The 25,332-nt window shown below is 47.2% G+C and overlaps 5 protein-coding genes across 5 annotated transcripts; 3 read left to right on the forward strand and 2 right to left on the reverse strand.

Moving 5' to 3' along the window:
- Positions 1 to 1,596: 1,596 nt before the first annotated feature.
- N7482_010029 (putative beta-galactosidase) lies at positions 1,597 to 4,878 on the forward strand (the record flags this gene model as incomplete). The annotated part of the gene is made up of 3 exons (XM_056692153.1): positions 1,597 to 2,185; positions 2,244 to 3,654; positions 3,711 to 4,878. 3 exons carry the CDS (start codon positions 1,597 to 1,599, stop codon positions 4,876 to 4,878), a joined length of 3,168 nt encoding a protein of 1,055 aa, XP_056539859.1.
- Positions 4,879 to 8,131: 3,253 nt separating this feature from the next.
- N7482_010030 (uncharacterized protein) lies at positions 8,132 to 11,401 on the reverse strand (the record flags this gene model as incomplete). The annotated part of the gene is made up of 6 exons (XM_056692154.1): positions 8,132 to 9,829; positions 9,879 to 9,899; positions 9,952 to 10,103; positions 10,170 to 10,560; positions 10,661 to 10,874; positions 10,956 to 11,401. The coding sequence occupies 6 exons, from the start codon at positions 11,399 to 11,401 to the stop codon at positions 8,132 to 8,134; spliced, it is 2,922 nt and encodes a 973-aa protein (XP_056539860.1).
- A 1,796-nt stretch (positions 11,402 to 13,197) lies between these two features.
- N7482_010031 (uncharacterized protein) lies at positions 13,198 to 13,794 on the forward strand (the record flags this gene model as incomplete). The annotated part of the gene is made up of 1 exon (XM_056692155.1): positions 13,198 to 13,794. One exon carries the CDS (start codon positions 13,198 to 13,200, stop codon positions 13,792 to 13,794), a length of 597 nt encoding a protein of 198 aa, XP_056539861.1.
- Positions 13,795 to 13,862: 68 nt separating this feature from the next.
- Positions 13,863 to 15,095, forward strand: N7482_010032 (uncharacterized protein; the record flags this gene model as incomplete). The annotated part of the gene is made up of 1 exon (XM_056692156.1): positions 13,863 to 15,095. The coding sequence occupies one exon, from the start codon at positions 13,863 to 13,865 to the stop codon at positions 15,093 to 15,095; it is 1,233 nt and encodes a 410-aa protein (XP_056539862.1).
- Positions 15,096 to 20,028: 4,933 nt separating this feature from the next.
- Positions 20,029 to 21,645, reverse strand: N7482_010033 (uncharacterized protein; the record flags this gene model as incomplete). Its single annotated transcript, XM_056692157.1, has 1 exon — positions 20,029 to 21,645. One exon carries the CDS (start codon positions 21,643 to 21,645, stop codon positions 20,029 to 20,031), a length of 1,617 nt encoding a protein of 538 aa, XP_056539863.1.
- Between the last annotated feature and the right edge of the window lie 3,687 nt (positions 21,646 to 25,332).

A 25,332-nucleotide genomic window follows, 5' to 3' on the forward strand; every position in this document is an offset into this window, starting at 1 on the left:
ACACGGCTTATGGCCCCCTGGTCTGATTCCAATCTCAAACGCTTCCATATTGACCCAGACCGACCGGCAAACTTCCATTAGCAGGCGGGTTTGTTGTTGGTGGCGAAACCAAAAGCCGCCTCAACCGTGGTTGACCTAGGAAGTGAGGCCATCATCCCCATGCTTTCTCTATAATTACTGTTCTTTGAGCTTGATTTGACGCAACGAAATGCTCAATACTAGTTGATTATACCGTTTTTATATCACAAATCCTCACCAACTACGAACTAAGGTGACGACCTGCCTGGCGGAGGAGACGTTGTATTGTTTGTCACGCAACCGTTACAATCCATGAATACCTACTTCTGCGGTCGGAAAAGATATCCCCGCATTTCCTCAATTTTTGGTCGCAAAACCTTCGGTCGCCCCGGGCTTGACAGCTAGCGCCAGTGCGGTTGATTCCTTTCCCCTGGGGTCTGGCGACTGTTCTCTTGCCTTGCGCAACTATGACAATTCGATTTGGAATAGTGTTACTCTGAACGACGCCGACAAATCCGTTGATTATACTAGTTCGATCGGATTTTGGCTTTCTTCGAATGTTGATTTGGCGAACCATTTTGACCCTCCGTACTCCGTACTCCGTACTGCTTATTAGGATACGCACAAAGGGGTTGGCCCTACAATTCAACTACTGAGAGGTAGTCTTCTCGGCACAATCCCTATTCCTCCTGGGGATCGCTACTATGGCTTCCCGGGGGTGAGTGACATACAATATCGATAATAGAGAAAAGAAAACGATGATGGTCAAGAGTGATCAAGGTTCAGTCGTAGAGACGGAAAGAGAAGCGATCAAGCTCACGCAAAATGCTCTTTGATGTCACACAGGGAGTTTCTTAGACTCACTACTCCACGATTGACGAAACTTGTTTCCTCCCTCCTCCACATTACCCTGGCTCAGCTTCGGGTCACTGATTCTTGCCCCTGCCCGTTTCAAGGTCTTAATCTGGGGAGGGCAGGTGACCAGGAGCAGGCTAACTGACATGCCGAAGCTTTGCAGATGCGCATAGGTACAGATTTGGATGAGGTGGCACTTTGAAGTCAATATCGATCCCCGATACAGCCGGCTAAATCATGACCTGAATGGCTTAGACAATTTCACTTAGGTTTGTGGCAACAGATTGAAAACCTTACTCGCGAAATCCTTGATAAAAGGCTAAACCTTGTCCCGCGGCTCCGATTGACCCGGTGCCGATAGCCCCGGAGCTTGTCTATTGGATACAGCCTCTCCGCTCCCACAGCCGACGAACTAGCCCCACCCCGACCGGCTCCGATAGACCCGGCCCAGGATCAAGGTTCCGAGAGATGGGGAAGGAAGAACTAGTGCGACAACGTACAGACAACACGTCTCTGACCCCGCAAGAGGGTCTTTAGAATGAGGAAGATTGTCGGAAAGGGGTAGCTGGGACGAGAAGTGCTCAGAGAGCCACTCACTGCCATCTAGTCTAACATCTTTCCATAAAGGACGTGGCAGAGTAGCACGGTTGGTGGCCCAACTACCAAGACGACCTGAGAGTGTCATTCCATTCCTTACGGGGTTGAAATCCTCAATCCATCAGCATGAGCTGTCCTCAGGCATTGCCGCTGCAGGCGGATGCCGAACGGCCCGACTTCATGAATCCCGCGGTTTTTCGCAGAAATACCCTCCCCGCTCGCACTTATCATATTCCCTCAACATCTCTACTTCTCAATGGAGCCTGGGAGTTCAAGATGTCCCGGTCGCCACCGGAGGCACCGGAGCCTGGCGAGGATACTTCTGACAGTGACTGGTCCAGCATCGATGTTCCGGGCCATTGGCAGCTGCAGGGCTGGGGAAAGCCGAATTATACTAACACACAATTCCCAATCCCAGTGTGCCCTCCTTTCGTACCCACGGATAATCCCACAGGTACATACCGTCGGAATTTTCGCGTGCCAGCCGAATGGCAAGCCGAAAACATAGAAATACGCTTGCGGTTCGACGGCGTCGATAGCGCGTATCATGTCTGGGTGAACAAGTGCTTGGTTGGGTATGCTCAAGGCAGCCGAAACCCGTCCGAATTTGACATCACGCCATATTTGCAGGAAAGCAACAATGAATTGTTTGTGCGGGTGTATCAGTGGTCAGACGCTACATATATTGAGGATCAGGATCAATGGTGGCTATCTGGTAATACTTAGATTGTGTGATACGCGGAAAGAAACCATATGCTAATATCTAATGATAGGAATTTTCCGAGATGTCACTTTGATTGCTTTCTCAGCCCAGGATCGCTTGAATGACTGGTTTATTCGCACAGATCTCGATTCAGAATACAAAGATGCGACCCTTCTTGCAACAATCGATTACCAAGCCTCAGAGGCAAGCACTATTGTACTTAATTTGATTGAGTCAGTCGAAGGCAACCGTCATGTCGTTGCTTCTACAGAGTGCAAGGTAGTGCCAGCAATATCCACAGTTGAACTCAGCCTGCCTATTGCCAACCCCAAGAAATGGACCGCGGAGGGGCCGTATCTGTATGAAGTGCAGATGCTCCTGACAAATTCGGGATCCAAAAAGACGCACAAGGCTACACAGCGCATTGGTTTCCGCAAGGTTGAGCGCAAGGGTGGCCTCATCACCGTCAACGGCAAGGCTATCCGGCTGCGTGGCGTCAACCGACATGACCACCATCCCCTTCTAGGTCGTGCCGTGCCCATTGACTTCATGAGGAAAGACCTTCTTCTCATGAAAGGCCACAACATCAATGCCCTTCGCTGTAGCCACTATCCCCCCGACCCCCGGCTTCTTGATATGGCTGATGAACTGGGCTTTTGGGTCATTGATGAGGCCGATCTGGAATGTCATGGTTTCTATGACGCTGTCGCTCGGCCAATGGACATGGATGAAACTCTCGAGTACGAGGAGCGCAAGGCAATGATCTTCCCTAAGTGCGGTGTCCATACATCAGATAACCCCATCTGGCGGGCAGCCTACGTTGATCGAGTTCATTCATTGATGCAACGAGACAAGAATCACACTAGCATCATCATCTGGTCAATGGGGAATGAAGCCTTCTTCGGCACATGTCACCGTTCCATGGCGGAGTATGCCCGGCGTTTTGACAGCACTCGCTTGATCCACTACGAGGGCGACGTCCATGCGGAAACCACGGACATGTTTAGCTACATGTATCCGGAAATTAGCCGGTTGAGATCCTTAGCAGCGACTGAGGGTATTATGGACAATGGCGAGTTTAATAAGCCCATCATTCTCTGTGAATACGCTCATGCCATGGGCAACGGACCCGGCCTGCTTCCGGATTACGAGAAATGCTTCGACGAGATCCCGCGCTTGCAGGGTGGTTTCATTTGGGAATGGGCCAACCACGGGCTGTACATTGGGGGAAACAACCAAAAAGAAGGCCTTTATGCCTACGGTGGTGATTTTGATGACTATCCGAATGATGGAACATTTGTAATGGATGGTCTCTTGAACAGCGCCCATCAGCCTTTGCCAGGTCTGTTGGAGCTGAAAAGAGCCTTTGAACCGGTCAAATTGGAAGTCCGTAAAGAAATCTTGGCTGTGAAGAACCGGTACGACTTTTTGGATCTAAGCCATCTCCGAGCTTCGTACAAGCTTGAGACATTTGATAAACAGTGAGCCCATGAATTTCATCACGATGATTTGAACACAAACTAATTTTTACACATAGAACAAACATCTTGACATCTGGATCGCTGGAGTTACCTATGGTGCCCGCTGGGCAGTCTGCTGATATTTCTCTCCCGGTAGAGCTCTTCCATCACAAAGCCCACCCAGCCTACCTGACCATTACATTCGAGCAAAGAGGAATGGTTGAATGGGATCAAGGGGCTTATGTCGTTGCTTGGACACAAGTGTTGATCTCAAAGCCAGCTGAGAAAGCCCCGGTCAACGGCGTGGGCCTTGCACGAGGTATGCGGGATGCTATCTCGACCATGTCCACAAAGACAACCGTCTTTATCAGCAGCAATAACTGGTCCTTTGAGTTTGATTGCGTTCGCGGACATCTCAGGAAGTGGACCCACAATTCGACTTCTATTCTTGAACCGCATCCAAAAACAGGACTCGCCATGGTGCCTAGTTTCTGGCGCCCTCCGACAGACAACGACGTTCCTACTGCGGCACGTTATTGGAAGCGATTCGGAGTTCATAGCCTCACGAACCAGCTTCGTTCCTTCAATATATTATCGAAAGACAGTGATTGTGTTTGCATCGAAAGCGAGACATTCCTCTCTCCTCCAATCCTTTCCTGGGGGTGGAAATGCTTTGCGCGTTATACCATCAAATCCGACGGCTCTTTATCCATTACCATGAGATTCCAACCCACTGGAACCGCACCGACAACTGTCCCTCGAGTAGGGCTAAATCTTCGTACAAGCTCTGCTCTGCAGTCAGCACGGTGGCTGGGACTCGGACCTGGAGAATCTTATCCCGATAAGAAGGCCTCCCAGAAGATTGGCCTGTGGAGATTTGATAACGTCAAATCACTGCAGACGATATACGACATTCCGCAGGAGAATGGGAACCGTACAGAGACATATTGGATGGAACTTCTGACTGAAAATGGTACGGGCTTCCGTGCAAGCCGACAGGGATGTACGGTGGGGAATGGAGGAACGGCAAGCTTGAATTGGACAGCTAGCCGGTACTCCGACGAGTCTATTGAGGCAGCACAACACCCTTGTGATCTCATTGAAGATGATGCTGTGTTTGTTAGACTGGATGAACGAGTTGCAGGTGTAGGAACTGCAGCATGTGGCCCAGGACCTATGGACGAGCATCTGATTAAGGTGCAGGATATCGCCTTTGGTATAGTATTGGAGCCTGTCTCTTCATAAAATCCAGAATTTTGACTATAATTGTTCCTAAATACAATCAAAAAAAATTGTTATATATATTGTAACAGCCACGTAACACAGAAGGTTTCTGCCGATAGGCGATAGTAGTTAAAAGAAGGCCCATCTCTCTTTCTTTCCTTCTCTTCTTTCCTTTCTTACTTACAATATCTTCACTAAATAGAGACTTGTTTTCAATAACCCGACTTATATCCTATCGTATCTCCCCACTCTCTTTCTTGCTATTAAAGTAATAGATGCCTTATCCTCCTATCGCCATCTAAGCTTAACTACTAGCCTATTACAGGCCGGTGCCCGTTGTTGCTCACGTGTGCCACAAAACCTTGGCATTTTAACATAGAGAACACACGCGGAGAACTTCTTGTCATAAACAATCAAAACCAATCGCGCTATAAGGTAGGGCTTAGGGCTACTGCCGTATCTGGCTGGTCGGATGAATTTATTGTATAAGACCAACACTCACCCTCCTATTTACCCTCTTCCTCTTCTTGACGATGTCAAGGGAGTCCCGTTTGCAACTGACGTGATGAATTCTGGCTTCTCGTCGCAAATCTCCCATTCTCATCACATGGTCGACAACAATGTCCAGGTATTTCATCGCTTCTTTCAACTTCCCACCGAGCTGAGATTTGCCATCTGGCATTAAAGCCTTCCGCGCCGTGTGGGAGAAAGAGATCACCACTATAACGACTACGACAATTTGCCATCGCCCTGTAAGTAAGGACATACCACCACTCTCAACCACTGCTTGCCACTGATCAGTAGGGTATGTCATGAATCACGTATGGTCGCTTGTGCAGCTGGTCACTATCCTGATTTGAAGGCACCTCCAGACATAGAATGGAAGTCGGCGCTGAAACTTGACCATTTCGTGAATCGACTCCACTTGAGATTAAAATACACTTAGTTAGGATGCATTTCCATGAGCCTGTGTTCTCATACTGTACAGGTGGAGGAAGTGCGCTCGATTATCTCGCATGGAATGCTTTCAGGCTCAGCGGGGCTCTTTTATGTTCAACTACGTTAAGAGCAACTTCGAGGGAGACGTTGATATGAAGGAGAGAATTTCAGCCCTTCAAGAACTTCGACGTGGAGCCGTCGTCATGTGTATTAGTGTGGTACATACTACCATAGAAAATGCCGCAAAGGGAGGACTGTTTTGAACTCTTAGAGATGCACTAATTCAGATTTCCTATGTATCGGACACACAGCGACTGGATGCCTTTTTCCATCTTGCAGAGGCGTATGAGTCTACGCCGAACTTCACCGCAACAAGGCAAGGCCTTCAAAGAAACTCTAAGAATTATATAAATCCACCTGGACGAAGAGGCTCGTCGACGCTTTCCAATCTCAAGGTGCTGAAACGCTGTCCTCGCTTTATCCTGCTATTATGTTCAGACACTGCCCGAATTTTTGCAACCATCCGTTTAAGGATTTTACACAGGCCGAGGTCAAGGCCGATGATACCTCTCCAATACCAGGAAGCCTCATGTCAAAGTCCACCGAAATTTCAGGTCCTTCATATAGTCTATGATTATGATATAAGACTAAGAAAAATGATTATTTGGAACTCAAGAAAGTATCGGCTCAATGATTTTGATCAGCCATAATATTTTCGACATTAAATGAATGTTTTTCATGATTTACAGAAGACTCAATCAAGCAACTTGTACAAATATACAGTTTTGAAGGGGTGTAGAAAATTACAGCTCATAGGGCCCAATAATTGGCATTTCTGGTCTCCAAAAAGAATATATTACTCTTGTAGCAGACCACAAGAGGCCAGTAGCTGATTCTGATACTCCTGAAATTGTTCGGAGAGTCTTGTAATGAGTTCTACCAGCGCCCTTAGCCGAGTCATAGTCCTCGACCAAGTCTATGACTGCCCCCAACATCTTGTCGCCCATCTCGGGATGCGCATCCATGGTAGCCAACGTATCAACCATTGAGATTCGGTGTCTGTTGGTGAGCTCCTTCTCGTATGTGACGGCCCCATGTTGTGTTATCAAGTTAGCTGTTGGGAATCTGAAACCGCATTTCTTTGGATATACCCAACCGTTTGATGCTTTTCTGATCAGTTTTTTATGTGGCTAACAAGGCCACTAGTCACACCACCCATCTGTGTTTGATAAACAAGCTCGGACGCGAGTGACATGTAGTGCAATTGAGTACTCAGGGTAGCTTTGCCCCATTTTTCGATGTCCGCAGTCTTTTCAACAACATGGCCCATGAATTCCCGATATTTCTTTGAATAGTTAGGGGGTACTAGGCCGGGTCAAGTTGGCGCGCATCAAATCTGCCTTTGCAACCAGATGCCCTCAGCTTTTGAACCGCGGCGTCGAGGTCTGGATTCGATTCATGCCCAATATTGGTGTGTCCATTCTATTGGGTATCACTGGCCTGGGTGTATCTGACGGGTTTTATGTCATGACTGATGCGCAACAATTGGCAATTCTCGACGGCTCCTAGACTTGATGCTCGATCGAGGACTTGCCGCCTGCCTTCAACGCCCACACATACTTTTCTAGCTGCGGTTCGTCGTCATTCCGTAACTCAATGCTGTATTCCTCTATAAAGAACCGGCCGTTAGCGCCGTCGGTTTCGTCTTGTGCCAACTTTAATACTTGTTAAAGTTATCCTCCACCGCAGCCGCCGTGTGAGCCCGGCCATACCACAAACGCCTGCGCCGACATTCATGACCGCCACCTACAGACCCAGATAACAGAATATTTGCCTTTCACGACCTTTATGGTGAGCCAGCTATATGGATCGGTCATCGCATAGGTTCGACGCTCGTGCATACTCTCGCAGCGGTTGGACAAGGGCAGAGAGGCGAGCTATGGCGCGCCCAGAGGACTTTCGGAATTTAATGTAACAGAGAATAGGGTCCCTACTATAGTGTGTATGGAACAGCTATAGGAGGAAAAGGAATGCGAGCACATACTAGTACTTTCTTTGGTTATCCTTATCCTTTTGTTATTCGCTCTAGTACACCGTCTTTACAAAGGTGTTGAAGCTTAATAAGGTGAAGGATTCAGTTTACTGGGGATAGAGTGAAATGGCACGTAATAGTCGTATTTGATGTGGCATGGAAGGGGAGAGGTTCTTGATAGGCGAGGGACTTCAGTACTATGGACCACTTGCAGCAAGCGGAGCGGGGCCATGCGATCCCAAAACTCCAACAAAAGGTCTTTGAGAGCCGTGTGGAAGATACACACCATTGGACTAGAAGATCTTAATCCAAATTTCCGATAAAAGAGCTTGCCGGAGGCCCAAAGTAGCTATCCTTTAAACCCCCTGCATCCACTATAATCCTCTCTAGCAACAGTCCCCGTGCGAGCGGTCGATATCCTATGACATGCGCACCCGGAGAGACAGCGCAGAAAGAGTGCGTTCGAGTCCAGACGTTGTTCCGGACCGCATCTTCCCAACCAACAGGAAGATCTGCGATCAAGTGATATTCTAGCAACCGAGCTGTCTGTTTCGAATCGCCAAGCAAAATGTCATATCTGAGCTGTTCTTCCGGCTGGTATTCGAGAGTCATAGTGAAGTACAGAATGACACGAAAGGTGGACGGGCCGGAGAAGAGATAGATAGGATACAACAAAGGCTGTAAATCGATGCCCGGCAACTTTGACGATAGTGCAAGTCCAATAGCGCCTGAGCTGGTCCGTCCCAGGTAAGGATATGCCTGGTATAGCTGCTGCGATTCGCTAAATGACATACCGACGTCGATTGAAATTGACCCATTCGACTCAACAAAGCCGCTGAAACCCTCGGGCACCTGCCTGCAAATGACCTTCACGTGGACTTGCTCGAAATCAGCTTGTTGTGATCGGATGTTGATTATAACGATCCCATGAAATTTCTTGGGAGCCTTGTTCCAGTCAATCGAGACCTCCACACGCTGATCCTCTTCGCCATCCGGAGACAGATGGCCTGAGTATTGAGAGAGTAAGACCCAATCTTGCTCGACGACGGCGAACCAATCCACATCCTTCGGCCCTCGAGTATAGATTTCAAAGAACCGGTTTTTGGGACCATAGGGGCAAAGTTCTGGCAGAGTCAAGCCCGACACCAGTTCACCCCTTGAAGGTTGCATACGATCAGATTCTTCATTGACAAGACCTGGCCTAACACCGGTGTGGCCCTCCACAGCGATACCCATTTGGCCACATATGAAATTTGATGCTTGCTGTCGCTGCACGAAACTGAGACCTGTGATCATATCGCGTGACGGCGCTTGCCACGTTGTAGGGCTAAATCCGTAATGTGGCTGCTTCATGATGTGGTTCCACTTGTCATCAACCCATGGCGAGTGGTTGTATTCCTCAGTGAGCGACCAGTCATCGTCAAAAAGGCGCAGTATCCGGTAAGCGAGGACATTAGTAGTGTTCCGGCGCTGCAGGCCATAAAGCTGATTCCGCCCCAACGTCACACGTAGCTCGGTGTTAATACGGGACGCGCGGATAGGATGTTGTACTATTTGGAAATAAGCAGCCTTATGCGATGTTGGCAAACTCCTCATAACCTCTTCAGCTCTTTCTTCCAGTATACGCCACTTCGCCATGACGCTCTCGGCCTCCCTATATTGGAGAATTGAGAATGTATTCGATTCGATGTGTTCATGCCGGCGATACGACATCATCCGATCATGGCTCATGAGCAATTTTGCTATATCTTTGGCATACTTCAACCCAAACTCACGTTCTGCGTAAGCATCGAAGAAGTCGAATAGCCTGACGGGGCATGGAGTATGGATATTCCAAGCCAGGGAAAGAGCAAATGTGAGTGGTAGCTCTAGCGGCTTAATATCGCCGACGTTAAACAACCAGATCTTGCGTGCGTCACTGGCATGTGCAGCCAACAGTTGTTGTTGAATTTTTGCCTTGTCTGTCTTAGCAACTTTTTCGTAGAATAGGGCCAATAGGACCTACGCATGAATTTGCGTTCAACCACTTATAGCTGCGTGGCCAACCCACGTATTCAAGATGATAATAAATCTGTAACAATAGTCAGCGTTAGTATAGCGCGTAGAAATGAAGTGTACATTACCCCTGCTCCACCTTGACGATGTCTCTCCTTCGATGTCGGTAGTCGACGGATGTTACCAAAGTTGTCATCAGCGAACAGTAAAGTAACATCATCCGGGACTTCAAGCCCTTCTTCGTAGTGCTTCTGAACCTCTTTGTACAAAGCCATGACCTCTGTTTAAAATAGTCAGCGAAGAAAAAGATGCTCCACAATGAAATTTAACCCCATTGGACACGTACGACCTACACCATCTGGCCTTCCATAGATATCGTTGATGATGTCCCTCTGAGTGGCAACGACATCTGTTAAAATAGCGCGGGGGTCTTGTGACTGTATCGCGCCGTCACTTTCCCCTCGCATTCCCAATGTGAGAATGCTTTCGTAAGGATGAGCTCGCTCGGCGCCCGCCCTCATAAAATCGACAATTCTCTCCTTGTTCTCTTCCCACACCCATTTTCCCTTATTTGACATACGCCACTCCGACATATTCCGCTGCATCGGCTCATGATGAGAGGTTGAAACAACGATGCCATACCTATGAGCTAGTTCTTGATTCAATGGATCGTCTTCAAAGAAGATGCTTCCCGGCTCTGGGAAGCCAGACCACATAGCAGGCCATATAAAGTTGGCCTAATCGAATGTTAGTCTTGTCGTACAAATGCTATGAGCACAGAGCAGGAGGTATCACTGGGATACCTTGCATGGTTGCCTCGCTTCTAGATAGACCTACTTTCATACGCAAGAGCAATTCGAAAACCGTCTTGTAAAACTCCGAATTCAACTTGGGTCCAAACTTCTCATGAGCCCAGTCAATCAACCCCGGTGTCTCATCGTTGATGAAAATCCCACGGTATTGTACGCTGGGCTCGCCTTGGGCTGTCTGTATAGGAAGAGCATATATATGCTTGTGTGGCGATATAGGGACATCGGCCCACCAATACCACCTGCAGCAGAATGAGCGCATTAGTTTGCAATCAGAAGCCAAAATTACACCTTGAGACAAGCAATATTGCTTATTCACCTACGGTGATACGCCAATCTGTTCTGCGAGAGTGTATATACCGAATATAGTTCCTCGCTTGTCACTGCCCGAAATGACCAACATGTGCTTTGTGCTTGGCCACGGACAGGCTAGAACGTTGGTCTGGAAAGATTCCCATTTGCCTTGAATACTCTGGACACAGAGATTGCCAGTATCTACCAGCTCACGAATGAACTGAGACTTTTCTAGGCTTCCCACAACAATCATTATGTCCCTGGATAGCACATTTGACGAATCTTCCCAGTTCAGAGAAGCGACATCGTTGAATATTGCTGACTTGGAACCGGTTACTTTGTGGAGATCAGCGGCGAGACTGTCAACAGCAAGCTGAACACCGTCAAAGTCCTTCAGGTCAACGAGAATAGAGGCACCAGCAAGCTCCAGATTATTCGTGCCAGGCTCGAACCCGATGAAACGAGTATCAAACATGTTGGAAAGTTTTTGCGCCGTGGACCAGTCTCAGGTCTGGATTCTGAGAAATAACGATGAAATGAATCTTCACAATATTTCAAAATAAAGTTGTGCCCCCGGGAGGATACATGGTGTTATGATTTGTTCTCGGGCTGATGCCCATGGCCCGAAATTACCACTTTGAGATACCTTCTACGCGATTATGCGTCAAAATACCAGAGTCTACCATTACCGACCTTCCATTGGGCTTACACTGACGGAAAAATCATTTAATCTCCGTCCTTGCATTTCCGTTTTCCCGTCCTTCCATTTTGGCCGGTGGACCAAAGCGACGCGGATATTTTAGCCGATCGGATATTCCGAGAAATATATCATCTAATTTTTTGAAAACTACCGGGTAACGTCTCGAACCTTTTGTTGCAAGAGAACGTCACGCGGGTGGAACCCCTGACATGGACTACTTGCGTGAATAATTTAGCTGGTGAGGATCGCAACTTCTCATTATTCGTATAGGCTGGATCCGACCTAATATGCTGACACTCACCCAGAGCGGGATATCACATGGTCATCCCCACATCCGTACCCCACATGCTTATGGCTTAATTCCACCCGTATGACTTATACACGTAATCCAGAAGGTCTAACGGTTCCAGCCGCATGGTGCAACTTTTTTGGATCGAATTGGTGGCAGAGTAGGTGATGTAAAAAATGGGTGGGACAAATGGAGATACGAAAATTGGATGAGGTGACGGACTGAGTCCGAATTCCAAAAATGTCTTTCTACCTGTTAGTCCCTTAGTTACTAAAATCCACAAGGGAACCAGTTTAAAAAGACGAAGTGCTTTTCCCACCCACGATCTAGTCTCGTCGCCGGAAATGAGACGGAAAATGCCGCGGGAGAAGACTCTTTTCGAAAATTACGTTTAACTAGAAATAGCTACTTGGAAATTACATGGATGGTGAGATAATGATCACACGTCGTAATGAAGGACGTGTCGTAATGAAGGACAAAAACGGATGACCGGCCGACTAAATTACCCCTGGCAGTAGCCACACGATCACCACGTTCCCCTGACCGCATATTGCAGGGATGTGGAAAAGGCTAAAAGCCGTGCGGAACCTGGGCTATTTGCCCAACCTTATGACAAACTTACGACGGATATCATTCATTTCCGTGGTGGCCATTGCCATTGGATTTGTCTGGCAATGGTTCCTTGCCCCCGGAGTCGGGTGAATCGAGTCGGCATGTTCCAGGTTCTGATTCTTTTAAGCCGGACTATCCCCGATTCAGTGCATATCTTGATGTTCATTGGTTGTGGTGGTTAAGCTAGTCAAGCTCTCTGCAATTAAGCCCGGACGCCTGCAGACCTATCCCTCCTAACTATAAAATCCGGTCATGAACCAGCGATGAGATGTTGAGATTTCAGGCGATCAGGCCCAGAATTCCAGTCCACCCAGCCAAATTTTATATCAAGTTCTCGTGTCCACAAAAAGCTAGCAATGAAGACCTCAGGTGCAGTTGCAGCGGCCGTCCTCTGGGCTAGCTTAGCAACGGCGACAACATACCCGGTCATTGAGGCAAACCTTACAGTTTCAATTCCAACGCAGCCAAACATTTCCTACGTTGACATTGGTCTATATACGTATGACAAACCTGTTCTCATGGTCGATGGATCGCCGTTCTTCTATAATGGCATCCAGCTCAGATCCGACAATCTTCGCCTGGCGTGGGGATGACACCAGAAGAAATAGGCCTTACTTACCAGGTCGCAGCGGACGCAGGCTTCACAGTGGCTAATACTCAACTGTACTGGATGGATGTCCAACCAGACTCCTCCTTTGCTGCAATCGAGTCGACCTATATCCAAGGAGGAGCCTCGGCCTCTGTGAATTTTGCGACGAACGAATATGGTCAAATCGGGTACAATCATAGCAACACAACCGCGCAGAGCCTGACCTATCTGAAGTTCGATTTTACTAGCTATTCCCTAGACCAGATCGATGCCGCCAAGATTCGAATCTACGTTCCTACTGCGGCTAGCAACAGCACCGCATTCTTCGCAAACCTTTACGGCATTTCCAACCACAGTTGGTCCGCAGATACATTGACTTGGAACAACGCTCCTAACCATAATGGTATCAATGTCACTGGAGATAGTGACTATTGGCTTGCATCCTCCAGCCCAGCATGGGACACAGTCTTAGCTGTGTCATACTACGACTTTGACGCCTCCGACTACATAATCAACCACTGCGCCAGCAAGATTGCCAGCTTCATCCTCCAACCTCAGGTCAACCAAACGTCCTTGACAAATGGCGCCTCTGTTGCAGGGACATTAAGCTCTGAACCTCCTACACTGTGGCTCTCAAGCAAAGCAGCTGGAACTACTCCTACGTTGACACACTGTTAGGTTGGGCTGAGGATGCGGACATCAAACTGGAGTTCCTCTGGTTTGGCTCCGATAGCTCCGGCGCTACCATGGATAACCGTGTGCCATACTTCGTCTATAGGCACATCTTAGTAGAGAAAGTTCTAGCTTCTGACGGGTCAGTGGTTCCTATGATGGTGAAGAATCATGGAAGTCCCTACGGAGTTTACTGGTACTTAAGCGACAAGAATGACTTTTCGCTCCGAGCACTGGAGAAGACAGCGCTTAAGAATGTTATGAACCATGTCGCAGGGTACAACACAGCAAACGGGGACAAAAAGATCCTTATTGGTGTGGACATCAGTAACGAAGGTCTCGTCGACAAGATACAGGCCGGAACAGGTGGCGGCACCATTTACGAGAATCCAGCAACCTGGTCTGCTCGGTCTGCGTTTGCATCTGAGGCGGCTTTCGTTCAACGCACTATGTGGGAATTTCAAGTCAATCTAGCCAACGCGGTTAAAGAGTCCAACTACCCAGTCTGGACAAGATCAAATATCAACTCTGCCCTCAGCGTGCAGGTCACCTATAACGAGGCGATGCGGGCCAACGGTGGTACCAGTGTCGATTTCTGCGGCTTGGACCCCTACATTTCAAATGTCACGCAGTTATGGGAGTTTGGTCATCAGCAGGTGACCATTGGCGGTACTAACGTGAACTGGGCCATGGGATCTAATGTGCCAATGATCATGGAGAACGGCGGCGAATATACCACGTCTGAGTGGCTCATTCTTTCCACGCTTGCCGGCGGTGGCTACTACAATGTTTACGACTTGATGGACCAGGAGACCTACGGTATGTGGCTTCCAGCGAACAGGGCGGCTGGCAACTTTACCCCAGTACCTCGCGGATCCTATATGACGGGTGTCATTAGCACAAATCAAATCCTCAAGTCTCTCTCTGCGGACCTTGCAACAAAAGTGCCCAATGGAGCGGGGGGTACCGATATGGTCTTTTTCAATGCGCTTAATGCCAGCACCAACTTGACGGATAGCCTGTGGTCGATCCCTGTTTCATACTCGCCCACGAGTGGCGCTGTTGGCATCGGTATCGTGAGGAGTGACGTAGCCATCTTGCTTGCAACAACCCGCAAAGCCAACTTCACCCTCAGTGACATCGCGTCGTACGGTATCGCCTCTGTTCAGCATGGCAGTTACTCCAGTGCCGGAAACTGGGTCTCCAGTGGAAACCATGCGTACACTACCAGTGGGCAAAACATTACCATCCAGCTCACCCAAGGTACCCTTGTTCACATTGAACTCAGGAATAAAATGTCCAAATAAAGTCAATGTCTACTTTGGATACAATGGCTTACCGGGAAGTGTTTGAAGGGACCCCGTTCAATTTGAGATTACGAGGACCAGGGATGCTAGTTTCGATAACTTGCTGTATACAATGAGAGTAAATTTCCTGGCTGTACTATGAGAAACGGCTATCATCATTGGTGAAATTATAAGTTCATCTCATACAAACTGAAGAAATTCCATTTATCCTTTCCCTCCATCCTTTGACAAAATGGTGGTGTGCTCTCTTTTCGCATTCTCAACACCAAAAATATAAAGCGTAATGATCAGTCTCATACTAAGTGGCCCAAACTGTGTTAAATTGAAAGGCATGTAACCTACATTAATTACCTCTGGCTCGCGAGACTTCTTATGAACAAAGGTCGTTTTACTCATTTTGGAAGGGGAAGAGTCCCCTCGTGCATTTCACTCTATTCGATATGTCGAGTTTAACGTGGAAGACTTCTGTGAACAGAACACATGAGCTCGAATGGATTAATACACCACAGCAAGCAGGACAGTGGAAGCTTTCTGGCATTTGGAGTCGATCTAGTCGAGCGAAAATTTGATGAAGTCCAAGTTGAGGTATAGTAGACTCCAGAGTACTGTACTGGTGCTTTGGCCAAAGTTTCCTGCCGCCAACTATCTCTGTATGTAGGTTGACTAGCTTACAATAGAGAAAAGCCCCGCTGGTAAAGTCCCAATTTCACCGAAAGAACCTTGTGGCCGTTAGGTGTGGATAAGTCGCATCGCTATAATCAACAATGTATATTGAAGGAGGGGTGAATCTTGAATTGTGCCTACCAGTTCTACCAGGATGGCTCTCATAGCATATGCATGATAGTTATATAATTATGGAGAACTCTGACTTCCGACCTCTGATAATGCATACTGTCGAAATATGGCTATCCACCGGTATTATTCAGCCGGCTACTAACCTGTTTTGATTAGCTCCTTGGCAGTTTCTCCTTTTTTTGCGCATGTCGCTTAGCTTTTCTACAATACACACTGTCTTGATCTATTGGCCTACACATTACTAGGCGATACCCGTATTCCTAAGTTCGACACATACGAGTCTTACCCTAATATGAGTAGTGCTCAGAGTGACAAAAAGGATACCACCAATACAGGGTATCAAAAATGGCCGAATCATAGCAGCTTCCGAAGCGGGGACTCTAGCCATACGCGGGGTCCCCGCAGTCTCCGGGGAATGCTATTAAAACCATCATTTATCCGCACTTGGTTCCACTCAGAGTACATGCTGTTTGTTGTCAATAGCCTTGCCGTACCTAAGACTCTGATCTGGGCAACCGCCGGACGCATTCTATCACGGATGGATAATAACCCGAGACGAACAGATGCCGCCTTTTCGTCAGCTTTGTTTTCTCCACATGTAGAGCAACCGCAGGTGGGGCAGCGCCAAACAGGGAATGCCACAGCTAGAGACCGTCTTCGCGTCACAAGAGCATGTGATAGGTGCAAGAGGTCGGTAGTGTATCAATCACTATTGAGAAGAGCGCTGACGCCTGCCTGCGAGCCACACAGAAGGAAGATACGATGCACAGGAACCCATCCATGCGAAATGTGCTCGCGGCTTAGTGCGTGTTGTGCCTATGCCATCCCTTATCGCCGTGGTCCACGTCCCCGAGTCACTCGACGTGATGTGGCTTCCTTGACCAGCAATCACCAATCCCACTCCACAATGCTAGAGAGTAACGGTGCAATGGTAGAGCGATCCCGGGAATTGCCTCTTATCGGCGCAGCACGTGAGATAAATCCCATGCTGGCCACCGAACCAGCCTCCAGGGCGTCTCCTGAGCTACCACAAACGGACCTGCAAGGTCACTATATTGGGCCAGCTTCCGGTGTGTCGTTTCTGCACCGAGTGCAGCAGCGTTTGTATATGAGCAACCATAATCCGACTAACTTTACTTTTGGTGACACGCCGTTGCCCAATTTTGACCCTGCCACCTTCTGCGTCATGGTTTCAAAAGAGCAAACAACACGGCTGGTGCAAAAATACTTTGAATTTTCGGTGCCTATTGACCGGTTCTTTCACAGGCCTACAATCGAGGCTTGGCTAAATGAATTTCACGAAACAATGGGGGCAATGGCAGATACAAGCGAGGCACCGGCGCGGCGTGCTGTATTGTGGACAATTTTTGCTACAGCACAAGGACATTTCAGCGACGTGCAAACTACCAATGATCTAAAAAGGTCTGTGCAACGCGTTAAAACTCCATCAATTAAGCTGATCCACCGAAAGCATTCATTATTTTCTCACCGCCGACTACCATCTTTCAAAGGAAAGAGGTGCTGCTTGTCTCGCTAGTGTTCAAGCACGTTTATTCCAGTGCTTCTGGTTGCTTTCGCAGTCACGTATGAATCACTGCTGGGATCTTTTTGGCGCCACAGTACGAATTGCTATTGCCATGGGCTTGCATAGGAAGAAATACCCTACACCCGTTAACGATGACGGATTGATTGAACTCGAATGCCGCCGGAGGACCTTTTGGAGTGCATATTGCCTGGATAGCTACCTTAGCATAGTGCTAGGGCGACCAAGGATGCTTCATGAGGAAGATATAGACCAAGATCTACCATGTGAAATGGATAGCTGTGAATTCCTCAATGCTGACTCTCATCCCCCAGAAGGGCGTCTCGGATTCTCACCTATGCTAGCACCAGTGGCATATTACAAGTACGTTACGACGCTCTAGAAAGATCCAACAGAGTATCAAGACTGAAAGATTGTTAGACTTCATCGCATCGTCAACGTTGTACTTCGAGATTTGTATTCGATCCACCCTATCTCTACTACAAGACGGTGCAATCTCGTTCTTGAATATGCACGGAAATTAAGAGCATGGCGAAGCGAGGTGCCAAATTTCATCAATGAAGAGTTTTCAGGACCGCTAGTCCCTTTGTTTCAACGTCAAAAAGATGTTGTGAATTTGTTTTATTGGCATACTATCATCCTCGTGCATCGTCCATTGCTTCTAGCAAATTTAGTTCAGGCATCATGCCCTGGCAGCAGAGGCAAACATATAACCCTCCATGAAGCCCAGATGAAAGAGAGTGTGGATGAATGTTTAGCGGCATCTCTCAAGATCGTTGGTGCGGTCTCAAAACTTATCAGCTCCGGCCATATGTACCGATCATTTTGGGTAAGTGATGACACAAGCTCCTTTAGTACATGGGTGAAAGTCTAACAGCATGCGCGCAGGGTACCACATACTTCGGCTTTTCTGCCGCAATTATCCTTTACGTTCATTCGATTCATCAGCTTTCCTTCTCTACAGATATTGATCAAGAGTACTTTACTGCAGCAGTGCAGTGCCAGGGAAATTTATCTAAAATGGTAATTAGGGGATCCCTAACGACCCGTTACTGCGTTGTGCTAGAGGAATTGCGTCTGGAGGTTATGAGGCGGGTTGAGCGACCAATAGACCCTGCTCTTGGTAACGACGTGACAACAGATAGGAATCCTGTGTCAGGTTCAAACCAGAACGAGTCTCTCGCGGGAGTATCATATGACGAAACTAGCGCTGTCAACCCTTTCTCCATATATGGAGGTTCGCTCGCAGATATTTCTAACTGGGCACAGTTTGAGTCCTTGGTGAGCAGATTTTTAAGTCAACTCGTAACATGGTCACTGACAAAGTTTTCAGATTGTACCTGGTTATGGAGGATTTGATACAGAATTCAGAGGCATGTAGCCAGGAACAACTATTCCCATGTTTCAATAATATCGCATATGTTAATGTCTGGAGCATCCTCATTTCAAAGACGGTGATGCTGCTAAGCCTCGCCCAGAGGGACCGTACTGCGCTTGGTTCTTCCCCTATCTATTTGATAACGCTCTTCCTTCTTCTGTCGGTTCTGGACTGTCCCCTATTTAAACCTTGCAGGCTGCATAAATAATTAAATCAATACCACTTTCGTCTCAAAGAAAATCAAGCAAGATATCTACAATGACATTGTGAATGGAAGTCCTTAGTGTCTTGTTCTTGAGCCATGAGAGGAAATCCAGTTATCGTTTTAATCAGATGTCAATGGTATCTGGTTTGAAGAGTTCAAGCTGGCTAATCTAACGATTTCCAGGCTTCGTTGACCTCGACGAACGGGAGAGAAATGCCCCACTTATAAAGGGAAATTAAGAGCCGAGCGGTTCCATCTCTGGGCCGTATTTGACTTTCTCACCCTCGTGATCGATTTCGGCTATTTAATGTAAGGTTGCCTATTTGTGCAAACAGGAACAGGCCAAAAGACTCTCTAGCGTCCGGGCGAAAGGCATACGGGACCAGAATGTCTGTCCATTGTAAGATAATACAATGAAGTTCAGATGTCCCAGGAAAACGGCCCACAAAGAAGCCCCACAAATGCGATTGTTCTTCCGCTTGTTGAGCGCGAAATTTGTGAAGGCTAACCAATTTGTTAACGCAATGCGATTTCGGATAAGCCACGGCCTGGTCTTTCACGTTACTCCGGTCGGGCTCCTGACTCACCTAGGAACCATCTAACATAGCTTATGTCAGCCCCACATCCCCTGTGGTCAAGGTCACTGCACTGCGGGCCTTCGCATGCCTATATCTGTTATCTGTTGACAATGGAGATTCGTATATTATTCAACTATATTGTCTTCGACTTGGAGCTGTACTTCAATCAGTAGCTTTCAGCTTTATGGAAAACTGTGTACTCGGCTGGTCGATGTAGGTCGCACCAGATTCTTGAATGTATATAGTGTACATATGGCTATGGGACCACCACCTGGAAGGAGATATTGCTATAATCATCTCAAATAACCAGACTGTATTGAAGCTAATGTGTACGTTTTGGACAGCACTCAAGTGAGGAAAGACCTAGCTGGTAGAATGGCAATGGGATTTCGGGCAAGCAAGGACCAGATACAGAAGCCTCTTAACGTGAAGATTCACTCCGCATCTAGGTTGGCCTTGGGAGCATTTCTGTGAGAGGACAAATCCACGGGCTGATTTTTGAAGTCCCTGGCACCAATTTTCATGGAGAACAAGATGTCCAACTCCTCGTACGTTCGACCACGCATCTCAGGTAGACGAAAGAAGACCCAGACGAAACAGAACACAATAAGACCACCCGTCAAAAATCCACATTTTCCCTTCCAGTTTCCCTCGGTAGGGTTCAAAATATAGGGGCCAACAACGCTGTTCAGGATATTGATGACGTTACAAGCGTTGCGCGCCAAACCAATAGTTTGGGATCGGAGACGGGTGGTGGAGACCTCGCCAACAACAATGTATGCACCAGGCCCAATGGAGAGCTCCATGATCGTGAACCAAAGCAGATATATGGCGGATTCGGCATAGCCTTGGGCGGAAGTATAGGGAGCTAAAGAGATGAATCCGATTATGAACATCATTATGCCCATTCCGACCATTCCCCAGAGCAGCAGGGGACGGCGCCCGACGCGACCAGTGAGAGGGAAAGCACAGAGGGTGCAGATAAAATGTAGACCACCCTGGCCAACACTCATGTGGAAAGCCTGGGTGGCTACTAGACCAGCCTGCTCATAGAAGTAGGTGGCATAACCGGTAATGACAAAGCCAGTCCACTGCTGTAAAGTCCATGTGACGCATGCGATCTCCGTGCGCCACAGGTTAGTACCCCTGAAACAGTCGAGAACGCCGGTGCCTTCGGCGATGGATTTTTCAAGGTGGTTGGTCTGGATCATCAAATCCACACTCTGTTTGGCCTGGACGTAATTCATGTCGGATAGCCGCATGGTTGTATGCTCGGCATCTTCGATACGACCTTTGCGCACGTACCACCATGGGGACTCCGGTGCAAAAATGACCACAGGGAAAATGATCACAATCCAGACCCATTGAACAGCCAAGGGAATGCGCCAGCCCCAAGGGTCATGTTTTCTGCCGGATAGGCCTGCTAGCACACCGTAAGACACAAACTGGCCAATGCCCCAACAGAGAACAACCATGGTCTCGAGATAACTTCGCAAAATAACCGGACAGACTTCGGAAGCATACGCGGGAGCCATTGTGGTAAAGACACCCCAGCAAAGGCCACAGAGAAGTTCGCCTACAAAGAAAACTTCAATCGACTGGGCAAAGAAAGGAATGAAGATGGCCCCCGTGAGAAAGACCAAGGTTCCCTGCAAAGATCGCTTGTGACCGAATTTCTCGGTAATGAATGAATTGATGAATATACCAAAAATGTTGCCAATCGGGTTAGACAAGGTCAAGGCGACCTGCCAAGCAGCTTCGAGCTGGTAGCCGGAACCGACAGGTTTACCGAAACGCGACTGAAATGAAGGATAGGCCATGAGAGAGCCCAAGAGAGCCGTGTCGTAACCGTCCATAATGATAGCGAGGGAAAAGATGAACGACCAGAAGACTGACTTTTTGTAGATTCTGATGGCCTTCCAGAAGCTCATGGTGTGCTCTATTTCGGTGGCCAGTTGAGCATTTGCAGCGATGGTAGTAGGGTCCTTCCTATGCGGATTGCCCCCGTCGCTGGCCTCATTGTGTTCAATCGTGATCTTGTCTGCAGCCATACTGTATGCTCTGTTGACTGACACGGGATACTCCCAGGATTAACGTTGTTTTGGTCTGGACAGAGTACAGAATTATTTGTGCTGATTAACCATAAGAATTTGTGAGAGAGAAGAAATTGAAGCCAAAATGGCCAGGCGATGGAGGTGAGGTTGAAAGGAGTCAGGGGGCCTTATATATATACCTTTTAATTCCAGCACTCGTCCTCTCGCATGTATATTGCATCAATTTGCAAAAAATAATCTACCTACCCTAGACCAGCAACGAAAGTGCCCAATAAATCGAGTTAAAGGAGCCGATTCGAAGAAGAAATAGCCGATCCCTTTCCCACTGGATCAATAAACTTGAATCAGTGCATAGCGAATCAAAAACCGCCTAAGCGCTTTACATTTACAGCCTCTGATGTGCAGCTAAAATTTAGCCAGGACTAAGAAAGTTTCTCTATGATGGAGCACATCGAGACATAGCGGTGTGGCATTTGCATGCGGAAACGGGGGCGGGGGCGGGGGCGGCGCGGACACGGATGTCGAAGTTACACGAGGTGATTTCTTGCAAGGCTTTTTGGGCACCCTTGTACCGTGTTCGCGGGGAAAAGTCTGGAAATTAACTAACACTGGACACAAAAAAAGCAAGTCTCAAGCCGCGACACAGCGGCTTCTTCAATTTACAAGAGCAAATCCACGTGGGTTCTCTACGCCCCCGGCGGAGATGCCGTTCTGGGGAACCAAAGTTGAATTCCCCCACCTCTTTTGGCCAAAAGAGGGGAAATAGGTCCCTGATAAAACCCGATTGCTTCATGTGACTTCTAACCTTTGAAGGTTAAACGGAAGAACGGAAGAACGGAAGAATGGGCTTTCCCAGTATGCCGCTCCAACGGAAATGATCTGTACTCCCGCGTATGGAGCGGTATAGCGGGGGCTCCGCTATTGTCTCCGAGGGCTGCCTATGTCCAATCGCAGTTAAATATTGTTTCGCTAGTGGAAAAATCATAAATCAGTTTATCGGCAAGCAAACCAACCTTCCTTCTTGGTTTTGTATAATACATCTCTTAACATATTTATACTCGTGATTCTCTCCGTTGGCAGGAACACAGTTATTAAAAGCCACCTTGGTGCAAGCTCGGCAATTTAAGTTCTTGGTTTCTTAATCTTGTAAGGAAAAGCCAACAGGCTAGTGGAGTTGCAGAGCCAAAACCTTCTAGCCAGTAGCTTAATAGTTCCCTCGCCTAACCCAAGCGACACATGCCTCCAGGCATGCGACAGCTCTTGCTCCAAGCGACTCAAGCATATCAGGGCCTAACAGGCAAGTGGACAGGCAGTAAGTAGGCAGTCCAAGCAGCGTTTTAAGCATCCGCACCCCTGAACTGAAACTAGGTGTCCCAAGTGGGTATTTAGAATAATAGTCTCCGAGGGACTGCAGCGGCCCACGATCGCGTGGCGGTTGGCCCATTAGGCCCTCGATCTGCGTCCGTAACGCTCGAACCTCTTCTTGTAGCTTCGCATTCTAGGTCTATAGCCCACTCTGGCCGTGTTCCATCTCTCTCAACTTAGGTCTAGCGGCTTGAATCAGCGCAGTTTGCTCGTCGATGGTGTATTGTAGGTGTTCAAAGCTCTTTCGGATTTCCTTGGTTTCACGCGTTATACGCTAGCTCTAGTGCCGACCAGTTCCGCGGCTTGCTAGCTAGTATTGGTATAGTCGTCCTCTAGGCGCGTTGTCGGAAAGGTATTGACAACCACTGAAATGTGGCTGATAAAAGACTTATGATGAAATAACAAAAGTAGAGATAGAAACTAATGATCATATTGATTTGTCGATCGCTATAGGTGGATAACAAGGAAAGAAGGTTATTAGTAGATCTTGAGGAGCCGCTTCACCCCCTCTCTGGCCTTCCTTATAAGTACAATATCAAATACAAAATAACCCCTAGTAGGGCTACGAGCCTATTCTAAAGGCTTTATATAAGCTATAAAGGAAAACTAGGGTAGATGTTAGCGATAATATTACAGCTATCAATCAATCAATATTCTTATTGTTACGATCATGGAAAGAGCTAACTGGAAAAGTAACCAGGTGCATTCACGAAACAACGAAGGTGAAGAAGGAAGAAACTACGGAGGCTCTGGTAACTATCTTGTAGAGAGCTTATGCAAACAGGCCCTATTAGGTTAGCTTGGTCGGGTGTTTCTATCACTCCGCGTCTATCAGGTAATCTCCGTCTATCGTTCTGTTATGCGTTATATAGCCCTCCTTTTTAAAGAGGCTCGCCCCGAGACTCTAGGATATTATCGTCGATATAGTTACTAATAAATTCGTCGACTTCTGCTATAGCTAGCTAGATCTATAGGTTCTTTAGGGGTCTAGGGGAGTTAGGGTATCGTCGGTAGAAATCTATTAGTTTTAGCGGCGTATTTTTAAAGTCGGCTACGTAATACTAAGTGTTGTCCTTATCGTAGCCTAGCTACTTAACCTTATACTATAGCTTTTGGTAGTATAGGCGTAACTATAGGACCCCTTCGACTTCCTATTCTTGCTAATTATTAACTAGTACTAGCGGTAGCGGATCATCGATCTAACCTAGTAAGGGATCGGTCTTCGATAAATAGCGTAGCTTATTTAGCAAGAAGACTAGGTAGACCTTAATAGATAGGGGTAGCTCAAGCCTAAATATATAGCCTTCTTTAGCGATAATCTTATATAGTCCGCTAGCTTAGTCCGATAGCTTCCGGCTTTTGGTAGTCTAGTCCCTAATAGTATATAGTAATATAGACTATATCTCCTACGTCGAAATCTACCTTACGGCGGTGTTTATTCGCCTATATACGTTAGAGCCTTTATATATAGTTAATTATTTTAGTAGTCTCTTTCTAGATTCGTTCGATTCGTTCTATAAAGTTTTATATATTACTAGTTAATTACGGCGAAAGAGAAGCGTCGGTAGGTAGGTCCTAATCGAATAATATTCTAGGCTCGTATCCTCTTTCTATAAAGAAGAGGGACCTTTTTATCGAGTCTTAGTATAGTACGGACGTAGCGAAGTTAATTATCGGTAGCTATTCGGACTAGTTATCTTAGTACTTATTAACTATTACTCTTAGTCGTTAGGCTATCTATTAGTTAGCTATCTCGGTCTAGCCGTTAGTCTACAGGTAGTAAGCGGTAGATAGCTTACGCTTAATATAAAGAATTCGGTAGAACTTAGTCTAGAACGCTGATATAAACTATCCTCTACGGTCCGATATAATTAAGTTAGGTATACCTATCTATCGGAAAAGATATATAATAAATAATCGAGCTATTTCTTCGGTTATAGTTATCTTATAAGGGATAGAGGCCTAGCGCTTACTAAGGCGATAGTATACTACGAATACTACGTCGTAGCTATACTTATCCTTAGGGAATATCTAGAAATCTATTATAATATACTACTATAGCCGATCGGGGGTAGGGAGTAGTTATAATAACCCTAGGGGTCAGTCTCTCTATATCTTTATCCGCTTATAAATTCGATAATTATCTATATATTATTTAACGTCGGTTACCTAGTTAGGCTACTAGTAGCGACTTAAGAGAAGGGCCTTTATTTTAGTCTCGCTCGGATATATAGTATATAGTTAACGATAGACCTTATTAAGTAGATATACCCTAAGGTCTCCGTTATCTAGTACTACTAGTCTTCCTTCGTAGAGTAA

Source organism: Penicillium canariense (assembly GCF_028826845.1).
Source record: "Penicillium canariense strain IBT 26290 chromosome Unknown utg000007l_segment0_segment0, whole genome shotgun sequence".
NCBI lineage: Eukaryota > Fungi > Ascomycota > Eurotiomycetes > Eurotiales > Aspergillaceae > Penicillium > Penicillium canariense.